This window comes from Oncorhynchus gorbuscha, linkage group LG21 (genome assembly GCF_021184085.1).
Source record: "Oncorhynchus gorbuscha isolate QuinsamMale2020 ecotype Even-year linkage group LG21, OgorEven_v1.0, whole genome shotgun sequence".
NCBI lineage: Eukaryota > Metazoa > Chordata > Actinopteri > Salmoniformes > Salmonidae > Oncorhynchus > Oncorhynchus gorbuscha.
In genome coordinates, this window is record NC_060193.1 from 56,046,837 (window position 1) to 56,069,051 (window position 22,215).

Here is a 22,215-nt window from a genome sequence, read left to right on the forward strand (position 1 = left end):
TGAGGTGTGCAGTGTCGTCTGACTCAACGTAAGCGGGTATTGCTTATGCCCTTTCATAAATCACTGCGAGATCCCAGGGGGAAGACTGCACTCTTCTTTCTGTGGGTGTATCTCAATACAATTGCCTTCTTCTCCTTGTCTCCTCTCCTCCATCACTACTAATGTTCTTCAGTTCTGGTCTGGGACACCCTCAGGGGATGCAGGCTTTTGTTTGTTTATTTCACATCAATGTAGGTAAACGAGAGAAGATTAGAAGATACTTCAGACTATTGAGATGCACCCCATGTCAAGTAAGGGGAGAAATGCCTGTGGTACACTGTTCTATGGTATAATTAAGCAATAAGGCTTGAGGGGGTATGGTATATACCACAGCTAAAAGCTATTCTTATGCAAAACGCAATGTGGAGTGCCTGGATACAACCCTTAGCCGTGGTTTATTGATCATATACCACAAACCCCCGAGGTGCCTTATTGCTATTATAAACTGGATACCAACATAATTAGAGCAGTAAAAATATGTTTTGTCATACCTGTGATATACCACAGTTTTCAGCTTTCAGGTCTTGAACCACCCAGTTTATAATGTGTGATATACACTGAGTGTACAAAACATTAACTTAAGAACACCTTCCTAATATTGGCTTGCAACTCAGTTCTTTGGGGCAATTCTTCGGGGCACTCTGCAAGGTGTCGAAAGCTTTCCATAGGGACGCTGGCCCATGTTGACGCCAATACTTCCCACAGTTGTGTCAAGTTAGCTGGATGTCCTTTGTGTGGTGGAATATTCTTGAAACACACAGGAAACTGTTGTGTGGAAAAACCCGGCAGCGTTGCAGTTCTTGACACAAACCACTGTGCCTGGCACCTACTACCATACCCTGTTCAAAGGCACTTCAATATTTTGTCTTTCCCATTCACCCTCTGAATGGGAAACATAGACAATCTGTCTCAATTGTCCCAAGGCTTAAAAATCCTTCTTTAACCTGTCTCCTCCCCTTCATCTATATTGATTGAAGTGGATTTAACAAGTGGCATCAATAAGGGATCATAGCTAACACACTCTTGTCATTCTCTCAACCAGCTTCACGAGGTAGTCACCTGGAATGCATTTCAATTAACACGTGTGCCTTGTTAAAAGCTAATTTGTGGAATTTCTTAATGTGTTTGAGCCAATCAGTTGTGCTGTAACAAGGTAGGGTGGATATACAGAAGATAGATAAAAGACCAAGTCCATATTATGGCAAGAACAGCTCAAATAAACAAAGAGAGACGACAGTCCATCATTACTTTAAGACATGAAGGTCAGTCAATTCGGAACATTTCAAGAACTTTGAATGTTTCTTCAAGTACAGTTGCATAAACCATCAAGCGCTATGATGAAACTGGCTCTCATGAGGACCGCCACAGGAAAGGAAGACCCACAGTTACCTCTGCTGCAGAGGACAATTTCATTAGAGTTAACTGCCATTCAGTTTGCAGCCCAAATAAATGCTTCAGAGTTCAAGTAGCAGACACATCTCAACATCAACTGTTCAGAGGAGACTGCGTGAATCAGGCCTTTATGGTTGGATTTCTGCAAAGAAACCACTGGTAAAGGACACCAATAAGAGACTTGCTTGGACCAAGAAACGAGCAATGGAAATTAGACCAGTGGAAATCTTTCCTTTGGTCGGAGTCCGAATTTTGAGATTTTTGGTTCCAACCGCTCTGACTTTGTGACTCAGAGTAGGTGAACAGATGATCTCCGCATGTGTGGCTCCCACCATGAATCATGGAGGAGAAGGTGTGATGGTGTGGGGGTGCTTTTCTGGTGACACTTAACAAGCATGGCTACAACAGCAATCTGCAGCAATATGCCATCCCATTTGGTTTGCACTTAGTGGGACTATCATTTTTTTCTTCACAATGACCCAACACACCTCCAGGCTGTGTAAGAGATATTTGACCAAGAAGGAGAATGATGGAGTGCTGCATCAGATGACCTGGCCTCCATAATCACCTGAACTCAATTGAGATGGTTTGGGATGAGTTGGAATGCAGTGGTATTTTGGGATTTCATTAGCATCCCCATTAGCTGTTGCAAAAGCAGCAGCTAATGTTCCTGGGGGCCACACAACTTGAAACATGACATAATACAGAACATTAATTAGACAAGAACAGACAAGAACAGCTCAAGGACAGAACTACTTTTAAAAAAAGAAGGCCGTAGCCTTCATATCAATGCATACACAAACTATCTAGGTCAAATAGGGGAGAGGCATGGTGCTGTGAGGTGTTGCTTTGTCTATTTTTTTCTTAAACGGGTTTGCTGTTTATTTGAGCATTATGAGATGGCATGGAGTTCCATGCAATAATGGCTATATATAATACTGTACGTTTTCTTGGATTTGGGGACAGTGAAAAGACCCCTGGTGGCATGTCTGGTGGGATAAGTGTGTGTCAGAGCTTGTGTAAATTAACTATGCAAACAATTTGGGATTTTCAAAAAAAGAGGGCCTAGAGAGCTGCCCTGCGGTACACCACACTTTACATGTTTGACATTAGAGAAGCTTCCATTAAAGACTAGCCTTGTTTTATATTAGATTGCCATATCATGGATTTAGAGGTTGAAAGTTGAGTTGAGGTGCAACAACAGTTTATGGTCAATAATATCAAAGGCAGCACTGAAATCTAACAGTACAGCTCCCACAATCTTCATATTATCATTTGTCAGTGCAGTACATGTTGAGTTTCCTTCTCTATAAGCATGCTGAAAGTCTGTTGTTATTTTGTTTACAGAGAAATAGCATAGTTTTTGGTCAAACACCATTTTTTTCCAACAGTTTGCTAAGAGCTGGCAGCAAACTTATAGGTCTGCTCTTTGAACAAGAAAAGGCCGCTTTACCACTTGGGTAGCAGAATTATCTTGTTTCCCTCCAGGCCTGAGAACGGAGACTTTCCTCTCTTTCCTCTAATTAAAAATAATTGGCTAAATTAAATGGTTTTGTGATGACTAAGCCATCTGATTCGATGAAAGATGGAGTTGAATTTGTCTTTCTGCCCATAAATTCATTTAGTTATTCCATCATTCTTAATTTTTTGATCTTGACTTCATAATACAGTTTCTTCTTCTTTTTGAGTTTAGTCACATTTCTTCATTTGCAGTAAGTCAACCAGTCAGATGTGCAGCCAGACTTATTAGACACTCCTTTTGCACCATCTCGTTCAACCATATGGTTTTTCAATTCCTCATCAATCCATGGAGCCTTAAGTCAGTTTCTTAACAAGTGTGTGTTTATCAATAATTGGAACATCATCCACATAAATCACAGCTAAATCTCTTATACACTATTTTAGGCCCAGCTGTTGGAACTTTGGCTTTCCTGGATATAGCCACTATATTGTGATCACTGCATTCAATGGGTACAGACACTTCTTCCCGTGGTGTTTGTAAACATGGGATAGCCTTCGTTTCTCAGAACAAGTATAGACTGATGAGCTTCAGAAGACAATTATTTGATTCTAGTATAGACTGATGAGCTTCAGAAGACAATTATTTGATTCTAGTATAGACTGATGAGCTTCAGAAGACAATTATTTGATTCTAGTATAGACTGATGAGCTTCAGAAGACAATTATTTGATTCTAGTATAGACTGATGAGCTTCAGAAGACAATTATTTGATTCTAGTATAGACTGATGAGCTTCAGAAGACAATTATTTGATTCTAGCCATTTTGAGCCTGTAATCGAACTCCAGATCCTCACCTAGTCTAAAGAAGGCCAGTTTTATTGCTTCTTTAATCAGAACAACAGTTTTCAACTGTGCTAACATAATTGCAAAATAGTTTTCTAATGATCAATTAGCCTATTAAAATGATAAACTTGGATTAATTAAATGATATTGAAACACAGGAGTGATGGTTGCTGATAATGGGCCTCTGTACGCCTATGTAGATATTCCATTAAATATCAGCAGTTTCCAGCTACAATAGTCATTTACAACATTAACAATGTCTACACTGTATTTCTGATCAATTTTATGTTATTTTAATGGACAAAAAATGTGCTCTCTTTCAAAATAAGGACATTTCTAAGTGACCCCAAACTTTTGAACGGTAGTGTGTGTGTATGTATTCTCCCGAAGGATTCTCAGATCAAAACCGTGTCCTATCCTATCTGAGGAAATGAGAAGCATCACATCTTCCAATACATTTTTTCTGAATTGGGACTTTTAAATAAATTATCTGCCTCTGATAGTTATATTTTTTAGCATGAAAAAACAGAGTTTCATTCCGACGGACGGTATAAATAAGCAATAAGGCCCAAGGGGGTGTGGTATACGGCCAATATACCAGGGCTAAGGGCATGACGCAACACGGATACAGACCTTAGCTGTGGTATACTGGCCATATATCACAAACCACTGAGGTGCCTTATTGTTATTATAAACTGGTTACCAACGTAATTATAAATAAATGTTTTGTCGTACCCGTGGTATACGGTCTGATATACCGCGGCTGTGAGCCAATCAGCATTCAGGGCTCAAACCACCCAGTTGTGTAATTTATATGTTATCGATAGATAGGGTATAATGTGTGTGTTTTTAAGGCTGCCAGGAGAGACCCGAGGAGAGGCCCAGCCACCATGCCGCTGTTCGGTAAATCCCACAAGAATCCCGCCGACATCGTCCGGACTCTGAAGGAGAACATGGCCATCCTGGTCAAACAAGACAAGAAAACAGAAAAGGTGTGGCGCATCTTCATAACATGAGTCCTTACACCACGAATCCTCACTAAACAAATCCTTACAACACAAGTCCTTATAATAGTCCTCACCACACAAACCAGTACTTCCCTTAGAAAAGGCCCACAAGCAGGTGTTGTGTAACATTGCTGTTGGGGCCTCGGTGTACCTCTTCTATTTGATCCGATCAGTCAGTTGGTGTGGTTATTATTACGGTGCGCCTCTAGCTGACACTGGGCTGTGAAAGTAGCATCGCTGCCTGGCCGTTCCTTCACTGACACCCAGCTGTAAAGGCCCTCTCCACCATGGGACTGTTAGAGGGGCTGTCCAGGCAGAACTCCCAGTAACCTGGCTCTGGGCTGGAACTGCTTCAGCTCTAACCAGGCTGCTTCCACACACAGCCAGGCTATAGTGATCTCAATACAGTCCACTCCTGTCATATGCAATGCTGATATCCAGAGAAAGTCAATAATAATATGTCTTATGATTGGGCCTGAGGCTGAGACACAAGTGTATACAGAGCTGTACCTCCATAGGTAGTCAATTAAATGTCTCCCTCTTGTGGGCAACTCAAGTATAATACCATGGCAGTTTTTAAAAATAAACAGCATAACATTATTAGCAGCAACACTGTTAGAAGTACATATTGTGCCTGTGTGTCTAACTGGTGTCCCTGTCCCAGGCATCAGAGGAGGTGTCTAAGTGTCTTGTGGCCATGAAGGAGATACTATATGGGACCGGTGACAAGGAGCCTCACACAGAGACGGTGGCCCAGTTGGCCCAGGAGCTCTACAACAGCGGCCTGCTCATCTCCCTGGTGGAAAACCTGCAGGTCATCGACTTCGAGGTGAGACTGAGCCAAAGCCGGACCATCAGGGTCGTGTTCATTAGGCACCAAATGGAAGAAAACAGTCTGAAACAAGGCGGCTTTCGTTTTTAAACGTTTTCCATTGCATGTCCCCAGGGGAAGAAGGACGTGTGTCAGATCTTCAACAACATCCTGCGGAGGCAGATCGGCACCCGCAGCCCCACCGTCGAGTACTTCTGCTCTCACCAAGAGGTGCTGTTTGTGCTGCAAAAAGGGTGAGTTTCTCACACACACACACTCTCCATGTACCACAGCTGACCACAGCCATTGGTATGATACTCAGTGACGTCTGCATGTGTCCCTCTTCCTGCAGGTATGAGACCCCTGGGTCTGCGCTGAACTGTGGCATCATGCTGAGGGAGTGTATCAGACACGAGCCACTGGCCAAGCTGGTTCTCCACTCAGAACACTTCCAGGACTTCTTCAATTACGTAGAGATGGAGACCTTCGACATCGCCTCAGACGCTTTCGCCACCTTCAAGGTCAGATTACACAAGATTTGAAAGCATCTTTGGGTCCTGGAAAAACCTTGTATTAAACCCATGCTAATAAGACTAGGATGGTCCGAGATGATATGCTGATCTTCACATGACTGTTGTATCTGTCCATGCCCATTTGTTTGAGAGTTGACAAAATGTATAGATCAGAAATGATTCGATGCAGCAGATGATATGCAATATTCAATGTTTGTTTTTGTGTGAATTAAAGTGAGCACGTCTCCTCCCCCATTCACAGGACCTGCTCACAAGACACAAGGTCCTGGTAGCTGAATATCTAGAACAGAATTATGATGCCGTAAGTATATGTTCAACATTCTGCTGCCCTGGGAGCATTTACCTTTTTTCAGATGGACTTCATGGAAAGAAAATGCTTTTTGTTGTTACACCCTCTGCCCTCTTGACAGAATTCGTGAAGGAATGGGTGAATGCAATTACGACGTCACACACTCGTACTCTCATTACCATTTACCAGATGAATACACTGAAGTGCGTGTGTGTCGATAAACAAAACATGTTGATTGATGACCCATGCTCTACAATGAATGAGTGCATTTATACCACCCTTGACACACTAGCCACATACACTCCAGGCATCTGTGGTCACTGGCTTTCCCCGCTTGCATAAGACCACCTTGTGTGTTGGTTGTAGTGTGGGGCTCAGGGAAGACCCCAGGGGAGAGCAGACAGTCCGGCTGGAGGCTGCTCGGGTTACAGGCCAGACACTACCCTACACTGGGCCGCACTAGTTTACAGAAGGATGCTTTCATGCCAAAGGCCGCTGGAGGCTTATCACACGCACACACACACTGGCCCAAACAACACCCTTGATAAGGGTCCTTTTCAGACCTGACTGAGAGATGTTAGAGAATGTATCAACTTCAGACATTCCATCCCATTTAACTATCTGAAACACCCATTTAATTCTATGAACATTTTCTTTTTATTGTGAATTTATTTTGAGCCACTTTTGACTGTTGAGATGCAGCCACCCCTCAGCCTGTTCCTTTATATCTTTGCAGATCTTTGACCAGTATGAGAAGTTATTACACTCTGATAACTATGTGACAAAGAGACAGTCATTAAAGGTGTGTTCTATTATTCACATTGTACATGGATTATTTATAGACTAAAACTTTGCATGCTATTATGGTGTTGATTATCTCGCTTCATAGTAAACATTTGCATACTCTGTTCTTTGTGTGTTTATGTAGTTGTTGGGAGAGCTTCTGTTGGACAGGCATAACTTTACAGTGATGACCCGGTACATCAGCAAGCCTGAGAACCTGAAGCTGATGATGAACCTACTGAGGGACAAGAGCCCTAACATACAATTTGAGGCCTTCCACGTCTTCAAGGTACGACACAAAAGCTGTTCCCTGAGCCGTTCATATACAAAGTCTGGCAAACTGGCATCCATGTTGGCCCCAAGCATTCCATGTTATTACCATTGGGTTCTTACTAGAATGTAATTGCCGATATCAATGTAATGTACAGAGCTGACAGGCTGACCCCTCCACCCAGGTGTTTGTGGCGAACCCCAACAAGACGCAGCCCATCATAGACATCCTGCTGAAGAACCAGCCCAAACTCATCGACTTCCTTAGCAACTTCCAGAAGGACCGCATGGACGACGAGCAATTCAACGACGAGAAGACCTACCTAATCAAACAGATCCGAGACCTAAAGAAACCCGCCTCTTAAAACCTTACCCCCATTCGTCCCCAAAACCCTTCCCCTTAGCTAGGACCTTTACCCTAACCTTTACTTTTTGTCGACAAAAAATACATTGACAATAATGATTCAATTTCTTAATATCGAAGACATTGTGTCTTTTTCTTGGTTCCTTAAACTTTGCAGAGAATAGTTCGTAATCACAGATTTTTTTTCATTGTTTTTACTTTTAAATTAACCCTTTTCTTATTAGTGTGTAGTGTTCCAAAACGGGAAGGGGATTTCCTCTCTTGGGGGGAACCAATGGTTAGAGACCTCTAGGTGATTGGCTGAGTGAGCTGTGGAGACCACTGGTCATCACTTTAATTGTGCAAATATTTTTCCGCAAATGTTCTCTTTTCATTGCCACTTGCAGCACGAGCCAGCTAGATAGTTCTGACTTCTTTCTAATACTCTCCTAATCTCACCACAGTACAACTGAAGTATCCAGAATCATAGAAGGAATTGCTATTTCTCTATTAGAGGATCTAAATGGTATTCTCAAATGTTCCGTAGAACTCCTCTTCAGAATCACATTCCCTGCTAGTCTTACTCCTGTGGTTGTTCTTCCACTATTTACACTTAAGTTATGTTTCAACACTGAAGTAGGTCCTCTGACATGACAACTCTACATTTGATCTTACAAGGAACATATTAGATGTCTGGTGATCAGCAGGACCATTCTTCTACTGCTAACCTTCGTATAGAATATGACTTATCAATAGTTTTGATAATTGATTCTCCACAGATGGCTGGTAGCACTTTCTGTATCATTCAACGCTAAAGGAGCGATTCCTTTTTTGGTTTATTTTAAGCTGATGAAGTAGTTTCCTGTTCAACAGGATTCTATCATGATGATGAAAAAAGTATTGTGTATAATAGCTGGTTTTAACCCATAAGTAAGTGCCATTGCAGGTGACAGAAATCCTGATATTTTTTTCTGTACAAAAGTGATTTCTTTAACTTGTTTTCTTATTTAGATGGTGGAGGGGGATGGTTGGAACACATTAACAGTAGGGGTACATACAGAGGTGCCTTTTGTTTTCCCTCTTCAGGGGGATGGTTGAACACATTAACAGTAGGGGTACATTGCCTTTTGTTTTCCCTCTTCTTATTTAGATGGTGAAGGGGATGGTTGGAACACATTAACAGTTTACAGAGGTGCCTTTTGTTTTCCCTCTTCTTATTTAGATGGAGGGGGATGGTTGGAACACATTAACAGTAGGGGTACATACAGAGGTGCCTTTTGTTTTCCCTCTTCTTATTTAGATGGTGGAGGGGGATGGTTGGAACACATTAACAGTAGGGGTACATACAGAGGTGCCTTTTGTTTTCCCTCTTCTTATTTAGATGGTGGAGGGGGATGGTTGGAACACATTAACAGTAGGGGTACATACAGAGGTGCCTTTTGTTTTCCCTCTTCTTATTTAGATGGTGGAGGGGGATGGTTGGAACACATTAACAGTAGGGGTACATACAGAGGTGCCTTTTGTTTTCCCTCTTCTTGGAACACATTTAGATACAGGCCTTTTGTTTTCCCTCTTCTTATTTAGATGGTGGGGATGGTTGGAACACATTAACAGTAGGGGTACATACAGAGGTGCCTTTTGTTTTCCCTCTTCTTATTTAGATGGTGGAGGGGGATGGTTGGAACACATTAACAGTAGGGGTACATACAGAGGTGCCTTTTGTTTTCCCTCTTCTTATTTAGATGGTGGAGGGGGATGGTTGGAACACATTAACAGTAGGGGTACATACAGAGGTGCCTTTTGTTTTCCCTCTTCTTATTTAGATGGAGGAGGGGGATGGTTGGAACACATTAACAGTAGGGGTACATACAGAGGTGCCTTTTGTTTTCCCTCTTCTTATTTAGATGGAGGAGGGGGATGGTTGACATTAACAGTAGGGGTACATACAGAGGTGCCTTTTGTTTTCCCTCTTCTTATTTAGATGGAGGAGGGGATGGTTGGAACACATTAACAGTAGGGGTACATACAGAGGTGCCTTTTGTTTTCCCTCTTCTTATTTAGATGGTGGATGGTGGAGGGGGATGGTTGGAACACATTAACAGTAGGGGTACATACAGAGGTGCCTTTTGTTTTCCCTTTTTTTGTATTTTAAATACTTTTCTAGGCGGAGCTTAATTCTTATTTAGAAAAATATGGTCTGGTTGAACATATTAGTCGTGATTAAGCAATGAACCTTGAACTCACTATATTTGAGTTGTGCAGTTGAAATAATATTTTATTTTAAACTTATTGCAGTTCATTGATCGCATCATAAAACTAGGAACCAGGAGGCCAAAACTCAGGACTATGATTGTCCAGGAAAGTTAACATTCCAGTAAACTGGATAAGGTAGAAGAATCATCTTTCTCTGAATATATATATTTGACATGTAGCTTGTTTTGGGGGAAATCTAAATTAAATAACCTCAGACAAATTGAGCCAATGCATATTTTAATCGTGGTGGTTGAGCTTACATCTAAATTGAAAATATGAACCAATTAATATGGCTCTTCAATGTAATATTGAATAATTCATGTGATGGGCACCATGCCACGAACAAGTGATTGTCCTTTAAATTGCCAAATACTTTTTTTTTTTCAATTGTTAGATTGGACTTGACACAAGTCAATGCCCTTGTCGTTTTGGTGAAACTCCATTCCAGCCCTGTTCTATATCTGGTGCTAACATGCAATCTTGACCACATTTCTAGACCAGTGTAGACAATTAATTGTGAACAGATCTTCCCGACCACCTCGAGGTAGCCAGGGACAAGCTGATTGGATGAAAGTTCAGTGGGCAGACCTTAGTGACATGTCACTGGGTGGAGTTTAGGAGTCAAGTAAAGGTGTTTCAGGGAGGTGGAGTGCTTGTGGGAGGGTGTTAAAACAGGTTGCGACAGATGGTGTTGCCAGTTTGAATCCAAATGCAGCTCTTGTTTTCCAACCTACTTAAAATGTTTTAGTACATATCTGACATTCTAAAATGACTAAAGGAATTAACAGCTTTATAGAATCTACACCCAATCCTTCATGAATTCTGTCAAGAGGGCAGATGGTGTAACAAAAAAATATATATTTCCATGAAGTCCATCTGATTAAGGTAGGCTCCCAGGGCAGCAGAATGTTGAACATATCACTTATTGCATCATAATTCTGTTCTAGATGGTGCCCTCCCTCCTGCTGGTGCTGTGGACTATGACCACAAGGTCACAGGTTCAAGTCTTGCCATGCCAATGACCTTTCTCAACTTATATTTTGAACCCTAGTCCCTCCCTGTATTCAAATGATGAGATTCCCAATGTTAAGACATATTGATCCCTTGAATCAATGATTTGAGGGACTATTTAAAATGGTTTGACAATCCAGATCTGTTTACACTTGTAAGATATCAAGATACCATTAGTCCTCGATGGCCTCTGGAGGTAGTCAGGAAGAATAACCAGCAATAATTGTAATATTCTACACAGGTCTAGAAATGGTCACAATCAGAATATGGACAAGATCAAGACACAGGACCCATGTTAACACCAGGTATAAACGGGGCTTCGAATGGCAAACTGACATTGTTGGATTAAAATGTTAAACAAAAGAGACTTAAAAGATTCAGGCTGTATCAGAAGGAACTTCCACCCGAGCCAAAACAGATTTACTTAACATACTGTACTAAAGTAATATTGACCCTTTTCAACCATGGGATTTCATTTATCATCACATTGATACTGTACCACAACACCAATAAAATAAATGCATACATAGTTTTCCTGGTTTGTCATTTTATATAGATTTTGTTGCTGTTAGATGCTTATTGTTATCAGTTAAAAGCAGTTTGGCAAAACAGGATGAAACAATTCAAGGATGTAGGAGCTAAACCATGTAACAAAAAAACAGACAAAGCACAGTTGCACAGGTCTTGGAGTTAGTATCCTTTGAGGCAAAGTGCAATCTAGTGGTGGTAGCCTGCACTGGCTGGGATGTGACTTGGATTCTTCAAGTCTGGAAGAACTATAGTAAACTTAAAGCTACAATCAACAGTAACCTTCATAGTAAACTCTTCAGACAAATAATTAGGAAACACGCATTTAGAGTTCACTTGCCTTAAAATTACTTTTAAAAAAATCTCCGTAGTACCATTTCCTTTGAATATACAGTCAGTCCATTAAAAATCACTGAGTTTACTCCTTGAAACTGTCCATTATAGGGGAGTATGAAGAGGCCTTTGAATTTCCAACATTGTTAAAATACATCCTTCCTTGAATCACTGATCAATATGCGACTGGATAAATGAAATGTTTCCAATGCCAACAAGAACCTGGGGACCGTAGCCTGGTGAAACCAGACTGAAAGCTACAGGTACCATTGTTCAACAAACAGGGGAAAGGTCTGGATTTGTTGCCGACCGTAACCTCTTATTGGATTGAAGGGCCTGTTCAGGCTGTCTCCCATGCTTCCCCTCACATCCATCTGTAATCATAACAAGACATGGTCAGAGGTGGGACACATTGCAGAGTCAAATCAGAGACGTTTAGAAGGGCTGATCCGTCATCAGTATTGCGGTGATTAGGTGGAGGCATACAATATAAACTCAGCAAAAAAAAGAAAACGTCCTCACTGTCAACTCAGTTTATTTTCAGAAAACTTAACATGTGTAAATATTTGTATTAACATAATATTTAACAACTGAGACAGACTGAACAAGTTCCACAGACATGGAATAATGTGTCCCTGAACAAAGGGAGAGGGGGGGGGGGGGTCAAAATCAGAAGTAACAGTCAGTATCTGGTGTGGCCACCAGCTGCATTAAGTACTGCAGTGAATCTCCTCATGAACTGCACCAGATTTTGCCAGTTGTTGCTGTGAGATGCTACCCCCCCTCTTCCACCAAGCCACCTGCAAGTTCCCAGACATTTCTGGGGGGTTGGGGGAAAATGGTCCTAGCCCTCACCCTCCAATCCAACAGATCCCAGACGTGCTCAATGGGATTGAGATCCGAGCTCTTCGCTGGCCATGGCAGAACACTGACATTCCTGTCTTGCAGGAAATCACTCACAGAACGAGCAGTATGGCTGGTGGCATTGTCATGCTGGAGTGTCATGTCAGTATGAGCCTGCAGGAAGGGTACCACATGAGTGAGGAGGATGTCTTCCCTGTGACGCACAGCGTTGAGATTGCCTGCAATGACAACAAGCTCAGTCCGATGATGCTGTGACACACCGCCCTAGACCATGACGGACCCTTCACCTCCAAATTGATCTCGCTCCAGAGTACAGGCCTCGGTGTAACGCTCATTCCTTCGACGATAAATGCGAATCCGACAATCACCCTTTGAGACAAAAACCGTGACTTTTTGTCAGTCCTGTCTGGTCCAGCAACGGTGGGTTTGTGCCCATAGGCGACATTGTTGCTTGTGATGTCTGGTGAGGACCTGCCTTACAACAGGCCTACAAGCCCTCAGTCCAGCCTGTTACGGACAATCTGAGCATTGATGGAGGGATTGTGCGTTCCTGGTGTAACTCGGGCAGTCGTTGTTGCAATCCTGTACCTGTCCCGCAGGTGTGATGTTCGGATGTACCGATCCTGTGCAGGTGTTGTTACACGTGGTCTGCCACTGCGAGGACTATCAGCTGTCCGTCCGGTCTCCCTGTAGCGCTGTCTTAGGTGTCTCACAGTATGGACATTGCAATTTATTATCCTGGCCACATCTGCAGTCCTCATGCCTCCTTGCAGCATGCCTATGGCACGTTCACGTAGATGAGCAGGGACCCTGGGCATCTTTTTTTTGTGTTTTTCAGAGTCAGTAGAAAGGCCTCTTTCGTGTCCTACGTTTTCATAACTGTGACCTTAATTGCCTACCATCTGTAAGCTGTTAGTGTCTTAACGACCGTTCCACATGTGCATGTTCATTAATTGAACAAGCATGGGATCTGTAAAGTTGTTTGGGTTTTTACGAATTATCTTTGAAAGACAGAGTCCTGAAAAAGAGACGTTATTTTTTTTGCTGAGTTTATTAGAGGAGAAGACGTGACATCACTCTCTACAAAGTGACAAATATCATGCTAACTAATGGTACAGAGAAGGACAACTCACTGGCTAGATGAGGACCAGCATGTTCAGAGGCTCTCCTGGCCAGAGAGGACTTCTGCCACTGTGACGAAAACATGTAAACACACTAAGAAAATTGCATCTGTAGAAAGCACTATAATGAGTATACCTCAGTAGCCTAACGAGGAAAACACAAGGATAGGTAAAAGCTGAATGGAAAACATCTACGAGGAATCCCTCCAGTTTTTCCCTCATCGGTACAGATGAAGAAAATGGCAGGAATAGACTATTGAGATGCTGCTACACCCATAGAAAAACTATTCATCAGTCAATCAATGTAGGTACTCACAATGAACTTCAGGACTCCTTGGAGGCTGGGGAATCTGAGGTAGGAGATGTCTCCCTTGTCTTTGCCGCTGTCCAGGTCAGTGGTGTAGATCTGCTTGATCCCAGCTCCTCGGATCAGAGGGACACACTCATCACACGGACACTTAGTCACAAACAGCATGGTGTTCTCCTCCTCGCGGATCTCTTCACTCCTACAAACGACAGTCAATCACATGTATTTACATCATAAATCCTCATGCCCAGCTACGAATTCCTGTCCCCTGGTCCGACTTCTCGGATGTACCTCCTTGCTTCCTCTCCGCTGACCTGTAAGGACTGGACAGGTTGAGAGCAAATATACCCATGTACCCATACACACATTCCCTGTATTTCCTTCATCTACAGATGTAGAATCTTAATTTGATCACCCTGTTGCAGAAAAACTTTCCTGCAATGCAAGAAATGTAAAATGTGTAGTGCATGAGGTTTAACAAGTCTTCTGAAGTTTGCCAATTCCACTTTAAAAATGTCAATACCTTACGAAAAATGTATCAAAACCTACAAAAATGTCCATTAATTATAATCCACATAATTCACATTTCCTGTTGCTGCAATTAAGCTCCTACATCTGTACCCTGTCCTCTCATATCAGTGGAGATGAAGGGTGGATATAAGGGGAGGAAGTCACTTAGGAGTATTGAGATGGGGCCCATGTCTTCCCTCTCCTCCTGACCTGAAGGTGAGTGCGTTCTGCTCAGCGTGGATGATGTAGCGGTACTTCCTCCTCTGGCGGTCCTGCTGTTTGGTGTCCATCTGGGGGTACTGTCCGTACTCTGAGCCCACTGGGTAGGCGTTGTACCCACAACCCACCAGGTACAGCCGCCCCGTGCCATCACAACCACCCTAAAACAGTTGAGCACAGAACACAGTGAATGGCAGTTTGACCTTATTCATTTTTCACATTGAAATCTTTGTTACCAGCCTTTGCACTTTATTTTGTGTCATTATATTACAGAGGCAACATACATAATATTCATGTATAGTTATGAGCTTAGAAAATACAACGGTATTTTCAATGGTTTTCTCACCGATTTCCCTTCTGCCCAAATGACAGCACCAACCCCAACCTTAGGGTCCTCTGGAATAGCAACAAACAAGTAACAGTCAGACATGTTCCATCTGTTTAAACCTTCAGACAGGTTGAACCACCCATCGCAGCTTGTCCTGTTAGCCTTAACATGAACAACGTGCAGTCAACCATGGGACGTTATGTCATAACAATAGTCTTCTCTCCTGCAATTTTTTATTACTTGGAACTCCTTTATGTGATTCCCCACAAAATGTGGTGACATGTCACCTTTACAAAATGACTTCCTAGTTTGAATGAGTAATCTGGCTAGTATATAGGCTACTAAACAGATAATTCAGGTACCTGTTCTGTAGGCCAACAGTCTGGCCTGTACGATGCAGTGTCTGGCAATTTCCTGGGACACCCCCTGAGGCTGGGGCTGCTCAGAGGTTGCAGGCTGGGAGTCCTTCCTGTAGAAGCCATGCTGGAGAAGAGGCACACTAGCAGCTACGGAGGCCAGAACCCCAACCAGCTCCCTCATGTTCTGACGCAGGTTGGAGAAGTACGGCTCCATGCAAAAGTTCTCCAGACCTGTAGCAAGACAGTGTCAAATCCTCATCTATAAACAGTATGTTTACCATTAATTTAACAGGATCTACACAACAGATGGCGTGGCACGTGGCCTCTTGAGCAAAGGAGATCCTCAAACCTACCAATCTTGAGTTAGCCAATATAGCCCAAATACAGCTAACCGGTGAACACAAGCTAGCTAACAAGTATGGTTGAATGATTGTACTACGGACCTATTTTGGTGAGAATGTCACGGTGGCACTGTTCGTGTGGGATTAGGAACTCTTCGGAGAAAGTGTCCAGGTTCAGTCTCCTCTGCTTCCAGTAGAAGTCCCCAGCGTCCAATTCGGGGTCGTCCCCCGACACCCTCTCCATGAAGTCACTCCCCCTAGAGGTCTCCTCCACAAACTGCTGCAGGCCAGGGGCCACGGGCTGCACCACCACACTGATGTGGGGCCGGCTGTTGGACTTCAGCTTCTCGGATGCAATGGCGTCCAATATGGCCTCCTGGGAAATGGAGTCCGTCCCATTAGGCCTGACCGCTAGCAGACTCATCTCAGGGTCACCAGGCCAGAAGGAGATGCGGCTCACCCCAGCTGGAGATGACAGACAAGAGACAAGACTTGTATGTATATATATACACTGCTCAAAAAAATAAAGGGAACACTTAAACAACACAATGTAACTCCAAGTCAATCACACTTCTGTGAAATCAAACTGTCCACTTAGGAAGCAACACTGATTGACAATACATTTCACATGCTGTTGTGCAAACGGAATAGACAACAGGTGGAAATTATAGGCAATTAGCAAGACACCCCCAATAAAGGAGTGGTTCTGCAGGTGGTGACCACAGACCTCTTCTCAGTTCCTATGCATCCTGGCTGATGATTTGGTCACTTTTGAATGCTGGCGGTGCTTTCACTCCAGTGGTAGCATGAGACGGAGTCTACAACCCACACAAGTGGCTCAGGTAGTGCAGCTCATCCAGGATGGCACATCAATGCAAGCTGTGGCAAGATGGTCAGCGTAATGTCAAGAGCATGGAGGCGCTACCAGGAGACAGGCCAGTACATCAGGAGACGTGGAGGATGCCGTAGGAGGGCAACAACCCAGCAGCAGGACCGTTACCTCCGCCTTTGTGCAAGAAGGAGCAGGAGGAGCACTGCCAGAGCCCTGCAAAATGACCTCCAGCAGGCCACAAATGTGCATGTGTCTGCTCAAACGGTCAGAAACAGACTCAATGAGGGTGGTATGAGGGCCCAACGTCCACAGGTGGGGGTTGTGCTTACAGCCCAACACCGTGCAGGACGTTTGGCATTTGCCAGAGAACACCAAGATTGGGAAATTCGCCACTGGCGCCCTGTGCTCTTCACAGATGAAAGCAGGTTCACAATGAGCACGTGACAGAGTCTGGAGACGCCGTGGAGAACGTTCTGCTGCCTGCAACATCCTCCAGCATGACCGGGTGGCATTTCTTTGGGGGGCCGCACAGCCCTCCATGTGCTCGCCAGAGGTAGCCTGACTGCCATTAGGTACCGAGATGAGATCCTCAGACCCCTTGTGAGACCATATGCTGGTGCGGTTGGCCCTGGGTTCCTCCTAATGCAAGACCTCATGTGGCTGGAGTGTGTCAGCAGTTCCTGCAAGAGGAAGGCATTGATCCTATGGACTGGCCCGCCCATTCCCCAGACCTGAAACCAATTGAGCACATCTGGGACATCATGTCTCGCTCCATCCACCAACGCCACCTCATCAGGAGCATGCCCAGGCGTTGTAGGGAGGTCATACAGGCACGTGGAGTCCACACACACTACTGAGCCTCATTTTGACTTGTTTTATGGACATTACATCAAAGTTGGATCAGCCTGTAGTGTGGTTTGAGTGTGACTCCAAATCCAGACCTCCATGGGTTGATAAATTTGATTTCCATTGATCATTTTTGTGTGATTTTGTTGTCAGCACATTCAACTATGTAAAGAAAAAAGTATTTAATAAGAATATTTCATTCATTCAGATCTAGGATGTGTTATTTTAGTGTTCCCTTTATTTTTTTGAGCAGTGTATATATAGATCTCACCATTGATAAGCATCTTGAGGCAGGTAGCGCAGGGTCTCCTAGAGAAGTAGAGGTCTGAGGCAGCCAGCCTGGGCCCGTGTCTGATCACAGCTACCTGCCCCACGTGGAGCTCCGGACCGGAGCAGTGGAGACCCACCACCCTCTGGTCCCGAACCACCACCAGGCCTGTACCCCGCGTCTGACACACGAAAACAGACAGGAGATAAGGGAGAAAAGTGATGATGCATATCATATAATTGATGATGCTCAATATGGTAATTTATTGCATGTTATGTATACAAATAAATTAAAAATGACACATACACCTGATAGGTGCAGTGAAATGTGTTGTTTTACAGGGTCACCCATAGTAGTACAGTGCCCCTGGAGCAAATTAGGGTTAAGTGCCTTGCTCAAGGGCACATCAGATTATTTACCTTGTTGGCTCGGGTGTTCAAACTAGCGACCTTTCGGTTACTGGCCCAACGTTCTAACAACAATATGTAATGAGGTACCTAGGTGTCTGGCTAGACTGCAAACTCTCCTTCCAGACCCATATCAAACATCTCCAATCGAAAATCAAATCAAGAATCGGCTTTCTATTCCGCAACAAAGCCTCCTTCACTCACGCTGCCAAGCTTACCCTAGTAAAACTGACTATCCTACCGATCCTCGACTTCGGCGACGTCATCTACAAAATTGCTTCCAACACTCTACTCAGGAAACTGGATGCAGTTTATCACAGTGCCATCCGTTTTGTCACTAAAGCACCTTATACTACCCACCACTGCGACTTGTATGCTCTAGTCGGCTGGCCCTCGCTACATATTCGTCGCCAGACCCACTGGCTTCAGGTAATCTACAAGGCCATGCTAGGCAGAGCTCCGCCTTATCTCAGCTCACTGGTCACGATGGCAACACCCATCCGTAGCACGCGCTCCAGCAGGTGTATCTCATTGATCATCCCTAAAGCCAACACCTCATTCGGCCGCCTTTCGTTCCAGTACTCTGCTGCCTGTGACTGGAACGAATTGCAAAAATCGCTGAAGATGGAGACTTTTATCTCCCTCACCAACTTCAAACATCAGCTAGTTGAGCAGCTAACCGATCGCTGCAGCTGTACATAATCTATTGGTAAATAGCACACCCATTTTCACCTACCTCATCCCCACAGTTTTTCTTTATTTACTTTTATGCTCTTTTGCACACCAATATCTCTACCTGTACATGATCATTTATCACTCCAGTGTTAATCTGCAATATTGTAATTATTCGCCTACCTCCTCATGCCTTTTGCACACATTGTATATAGACTCCCCTTTTTTTCTCTGTGTTATTGACTTGTTAATTGTTTACTCCATGTGTAACTCTGTGTTGTCTGTTCACACTGCTATGCTTTATCTTGGCCAGGTCGCAGTTGCAAATGAGAACCTGTTCTCAACTAGCCTACCTGGTTAAATAAAGGTGAAATAAAAAATAAAATAAAAAAATGGCCGCTACACAGTGCATTCAGAAAGTATTAAGACCCCTTGACTTTTTCCACATCACAGCCTTATTCTAAAATGGATTTTTAAATAAATGTTCTTCACCAATCTCAGCACAATACCCCATGATGACAAGGCAAAAGCAGGTTTTTAGAAATGTTTGAAAATGTATTAAAAATAAAAAACGGAAATATCACATTTACATAAGTTTCCAGACCTTTGTAGAAGCACCTTTGACAGCCTCAAGTCTTCTTGGGTATGACGCTACAAGCTTGGCAGACCTGTAGTCGGGGAGTTCCTCACATTCTGCTCTGCAGACCCACTCTTCACCGTAGGGATGGTGCGAAGGTTTCATCCAAAAGTGATGCTTTGCATTCAGACCAAATAATTCAATCTTGGTTTTATCAGACCAGAAAATCTTGTTTCTGATAGTCTGAGAGTCCTTTAGGTGCCTTTTGGCAAACTCCAAGTGGGCTGTCATGTGCCATTTACTGAGAAGTGGCTTCCACCTGGCCACTCTACCATAAAGGCCTGATTGATGGAGTGCTGATGAGATGGGAGAACCTCCCAGAAGGACAACCATCTCCACAAAGGAACTCTGTCAGAGTGACCATTGGGTTCTTGGTCACATCCCTGGCCAAGGTCCTTATCCCCGATTGCTCAGTTTGGCCGAGCAGCCAGCACTAGGAAGAGTCTTGGTGATTCCCAACTTGTTCCATATAAGAATGGGGCGGCAGGTTAGAGCGTTGGACTTGTAACCGAAAGGTCGCAAGATCGAATCCAGCTGACAAGGTAAAAAATGTAATTCTGCCCCTGAACAAGGCAGTTAACCCACTGTTCCTAGGCCGTCATTGGGAATAAGAATTTGTTCTTAACTGACTTGCCTAGTTAAATAAAAGGTAAAAATATATAGAGATTTTTTAAAGAATGATGCAGGCCAATGTGTTCTTGGAGACCTTCAATGCTGCAGAAATGTTTTGGTACCCTTCCACAGATCTATGCCTCGACACAATCCTGTCTCTGAGCTCTAGGGACAATTCCTTTGACCTCATGGCTTGGTTTTTGCTCTGAAATGCACGGTCAGCTGTGGGACCTTATATAGACAGGTGTGTGCTTTTCCAAATCATGTCCAATCAATTGAATTTCCCACAGGTAAATTCCAATCAAGTTGTAGAAACATCTCATGGATGATCGATGGAAATAGGATGCACCTGAGCTCAATTTCAAGTCTCACAGCAAAGGGTCTGAATACTTATATAAATAAGGTATTTCTGTTTTTTATTTTTTAATACATTTGCAAAAATTCTTAGCCTGTTTTCACTTATTTATTATGGGGTATTGTGTGTAGATTGATGAGGGGAAAAGGCTATAACAACAAAATGTGGAAAAGGGGAAGGGGTCTAAATACATTCTGAATGCACTGTGGGTCAAACCTACAAAGTCATTCTGGTTTATGTCTTCTGGTTCCTCCTTGGGGAAAAGTTCCATCCATAAACTCAGCAGGGTGAAGAGGTTAACCTTGGACAGCCTGGGTCCATGACCTAAAAACACACCATAGAAAAACGGGATTACAAATAGGGAAGGCAAGTGAGTTGTGTCCACTAGATCTTTGCTGCTCCCAAGTGATAACACATTGAGCTCAAAGAAATTATTTAGGTTAAAGCAAACATTGGGCAGACATTTACTTCCTCTTCCCACTGCAATTCTGGAGCACTGACATAGAATGTGAAACTGTTGGCCGGGACATTTCTCTTCAAAACATGTATGTGACTCTGGCATTCATAGGGGAGAACAACCAAATGGATGCTTGATCCAGCAACCCTACTATTACAGAGCAAGCCTAGCTTACCTGTCCGGTGCCATAATGCTCAAGACCTTTTTGCAGAACCAGTCACATGATCCTTGGAACGTCACTACCCGAAACCGCTACCATTTAAGTTTCAACTTCAATGGGGTGACAAAATTGTTAAAACAAAAAAAATACGACCGGTTGTACTATTTAATGGTTTTGATATGATTAATTTCAGAAATTCTGACAAAGATGCAGTTTAATTTAATATACTACTAATAATACTAGGTAAATTTCATATTCACAAATGGTCTAATTCAAAACCTAACTTTTTTCACTGAGTTTAAACAATATGGCACTACTTTAACTAAAATGAAAAACAAAAAGGCAATTCAAACTTGTATTATTGATATGATTTGTTTGTTTAGGATTCTTGGAAATGTAAATAGTTTGTATTCTTGTTTGCATGCGACTATTCCTCTTTTGTTTGAAGATATTTGTAAATAAAATAAAATAAATTCAATGGGGTGACGTCAGACAGTTGGGACGTCCCAAGGATCCCGTTTGGACGCTTCTAGACAGTCACTAGGTAGGTTACAGACGTGTGGGTTCAAACTAATAAAAGCCTAGACGGTGACACAATTACGTCTTTATTTTTAATATGCCTCAAAGCTCATTATTCCGTGTGAGTAGCAATATTATATCGAACAGTAAAAACATTCGCAGCATTCTCTGTCAAGCTGTCAACTCGCCAGTAACTGACAGCGCAGTAGTCTCACCTTGTACTTTGGTGTCGGTTTGTGTGCTGGCTTCCCTTACATCGCGAGATCCTTTACAGTTGCATGAAACGGCACAGGTTGGTTTCAAATATTGGTTCGACTGTACAGTATCCGTCGTTGCCATTCAATCAATTGAATGTAAAATGTAGCGAACGTCTCCAGACAAGGCAAATACGTATGATGATTTGATGTTGTTTGTTTCTGAACAGCTAAGCTCGGCTTCTTCCTATATCTTCTGACGTCGAACAAATAGGCGGAGCTTGTCTTGCACCCAACCCCCAGAACTGTCA

At 43.1% G+C, this 22,215-nt stretch overlaps 2 protein-coding genes across 5 annotated transcripts in view; one reads left to right on the forward strand and one right to left on the reverse strand.

Annotated features, from left to right (window-relative positions):
• LOC124008147 (calcium-binding protein 39-like) overlaps nucleotides 1-11,564 on the forward strand; it is a 61,446-nt gene extending 49,882 nt beyond the window's left edge. Inside the window, exons 2-11 of one of the 4 annotated variants that reach the window (XM_046319172.1) lie at nucleotides 4,590-4,727; nucleotides 5,407-5,571; nucleotides 5,689-5,807; nucleotides 5,906-6,074; nucleotides 6,328-6,387; nucleotides 7,112-7,177; nucleotides 7,304-7,447; nucleotides 7,614-8,833; nucleotides 8,964-9,284; nucleotides 9,403-9,536. In XM_046319172.1, the coding sequence (XP_046175128.1) occupies nucleotides 4,626-4,727; nucleotides 5,407-5,571; nucleotides 5,689-5,807; nucleotides 5,906-6,074; nucleotides 6,328-6,387; nucleotides 7,112-7,177; nucleotides 7,304-7,447; nucleotides 7,614-7,793 (1,005 nt within the window). In that variant the 5' untranslated portion in view covers nucleotides 4,590-4,625 and the 3' untranslated portion in view covers nucleotides 7,794-8,833; nucleotides 8,964-9,284; nucleotides 9,403-9,536. Of the gene's footprint in view, nucleotides 1-4,589; nucleotides 4,728-5,406; nucleotides 5,572-5,688; nucleotides 5,808-5,905; nucleotides 6,075-6,327; nucleotides 6,388-7,111; nucleotides 7,178-7,303; nucleotides 7,448-7,613; nucleotides 8,834-8,963; nucleotides 9,285-9,402; nucleotides 9,537-9,890 lie in introns of those variants that run through there. The other 3 variants (XM_046319173.1, XM_046319175.1, XM_046319174.1) reach the window with 3 other exon arrangements.
• On the reverse strand, nucleotides 10,245-22,191 carry LOC124008146 (cytidine and dCMP deaminase domain-containing protein 1-like). The gene is made up of 10 exons (XM_046319170.1): nucleotides 21,926-22,191; nucleotides 20,795-20,898; nucleotides 17,895-18,072; nucleotides 16,048-16,410; nucleotides 15,608-15,835; nucleotides 15,264-15,313; nucleotides 14,909-15,078; nucleotides 14,198-14,387; nucleotides 13,894-13,951; nucleotides 10,245-12,270 (listed from the first exon to the last, which is right to left on the reverse strand). Exons 1-10 carry the CDS (start codon nucleotides 22,047-22,049, stop codon nucleotides 12,170-12,172), a joined length of 1,566 nt encoding a protein of 521 aa, XP_046175126.1. The 5' UTR covers nucleotides 22,050-22,191; the 3' UTR covers nucleotides 10,245-12,169.
• Between the last annotated feature and the right edge of the window lie 24 nt (nucleotides 22,192-22,215).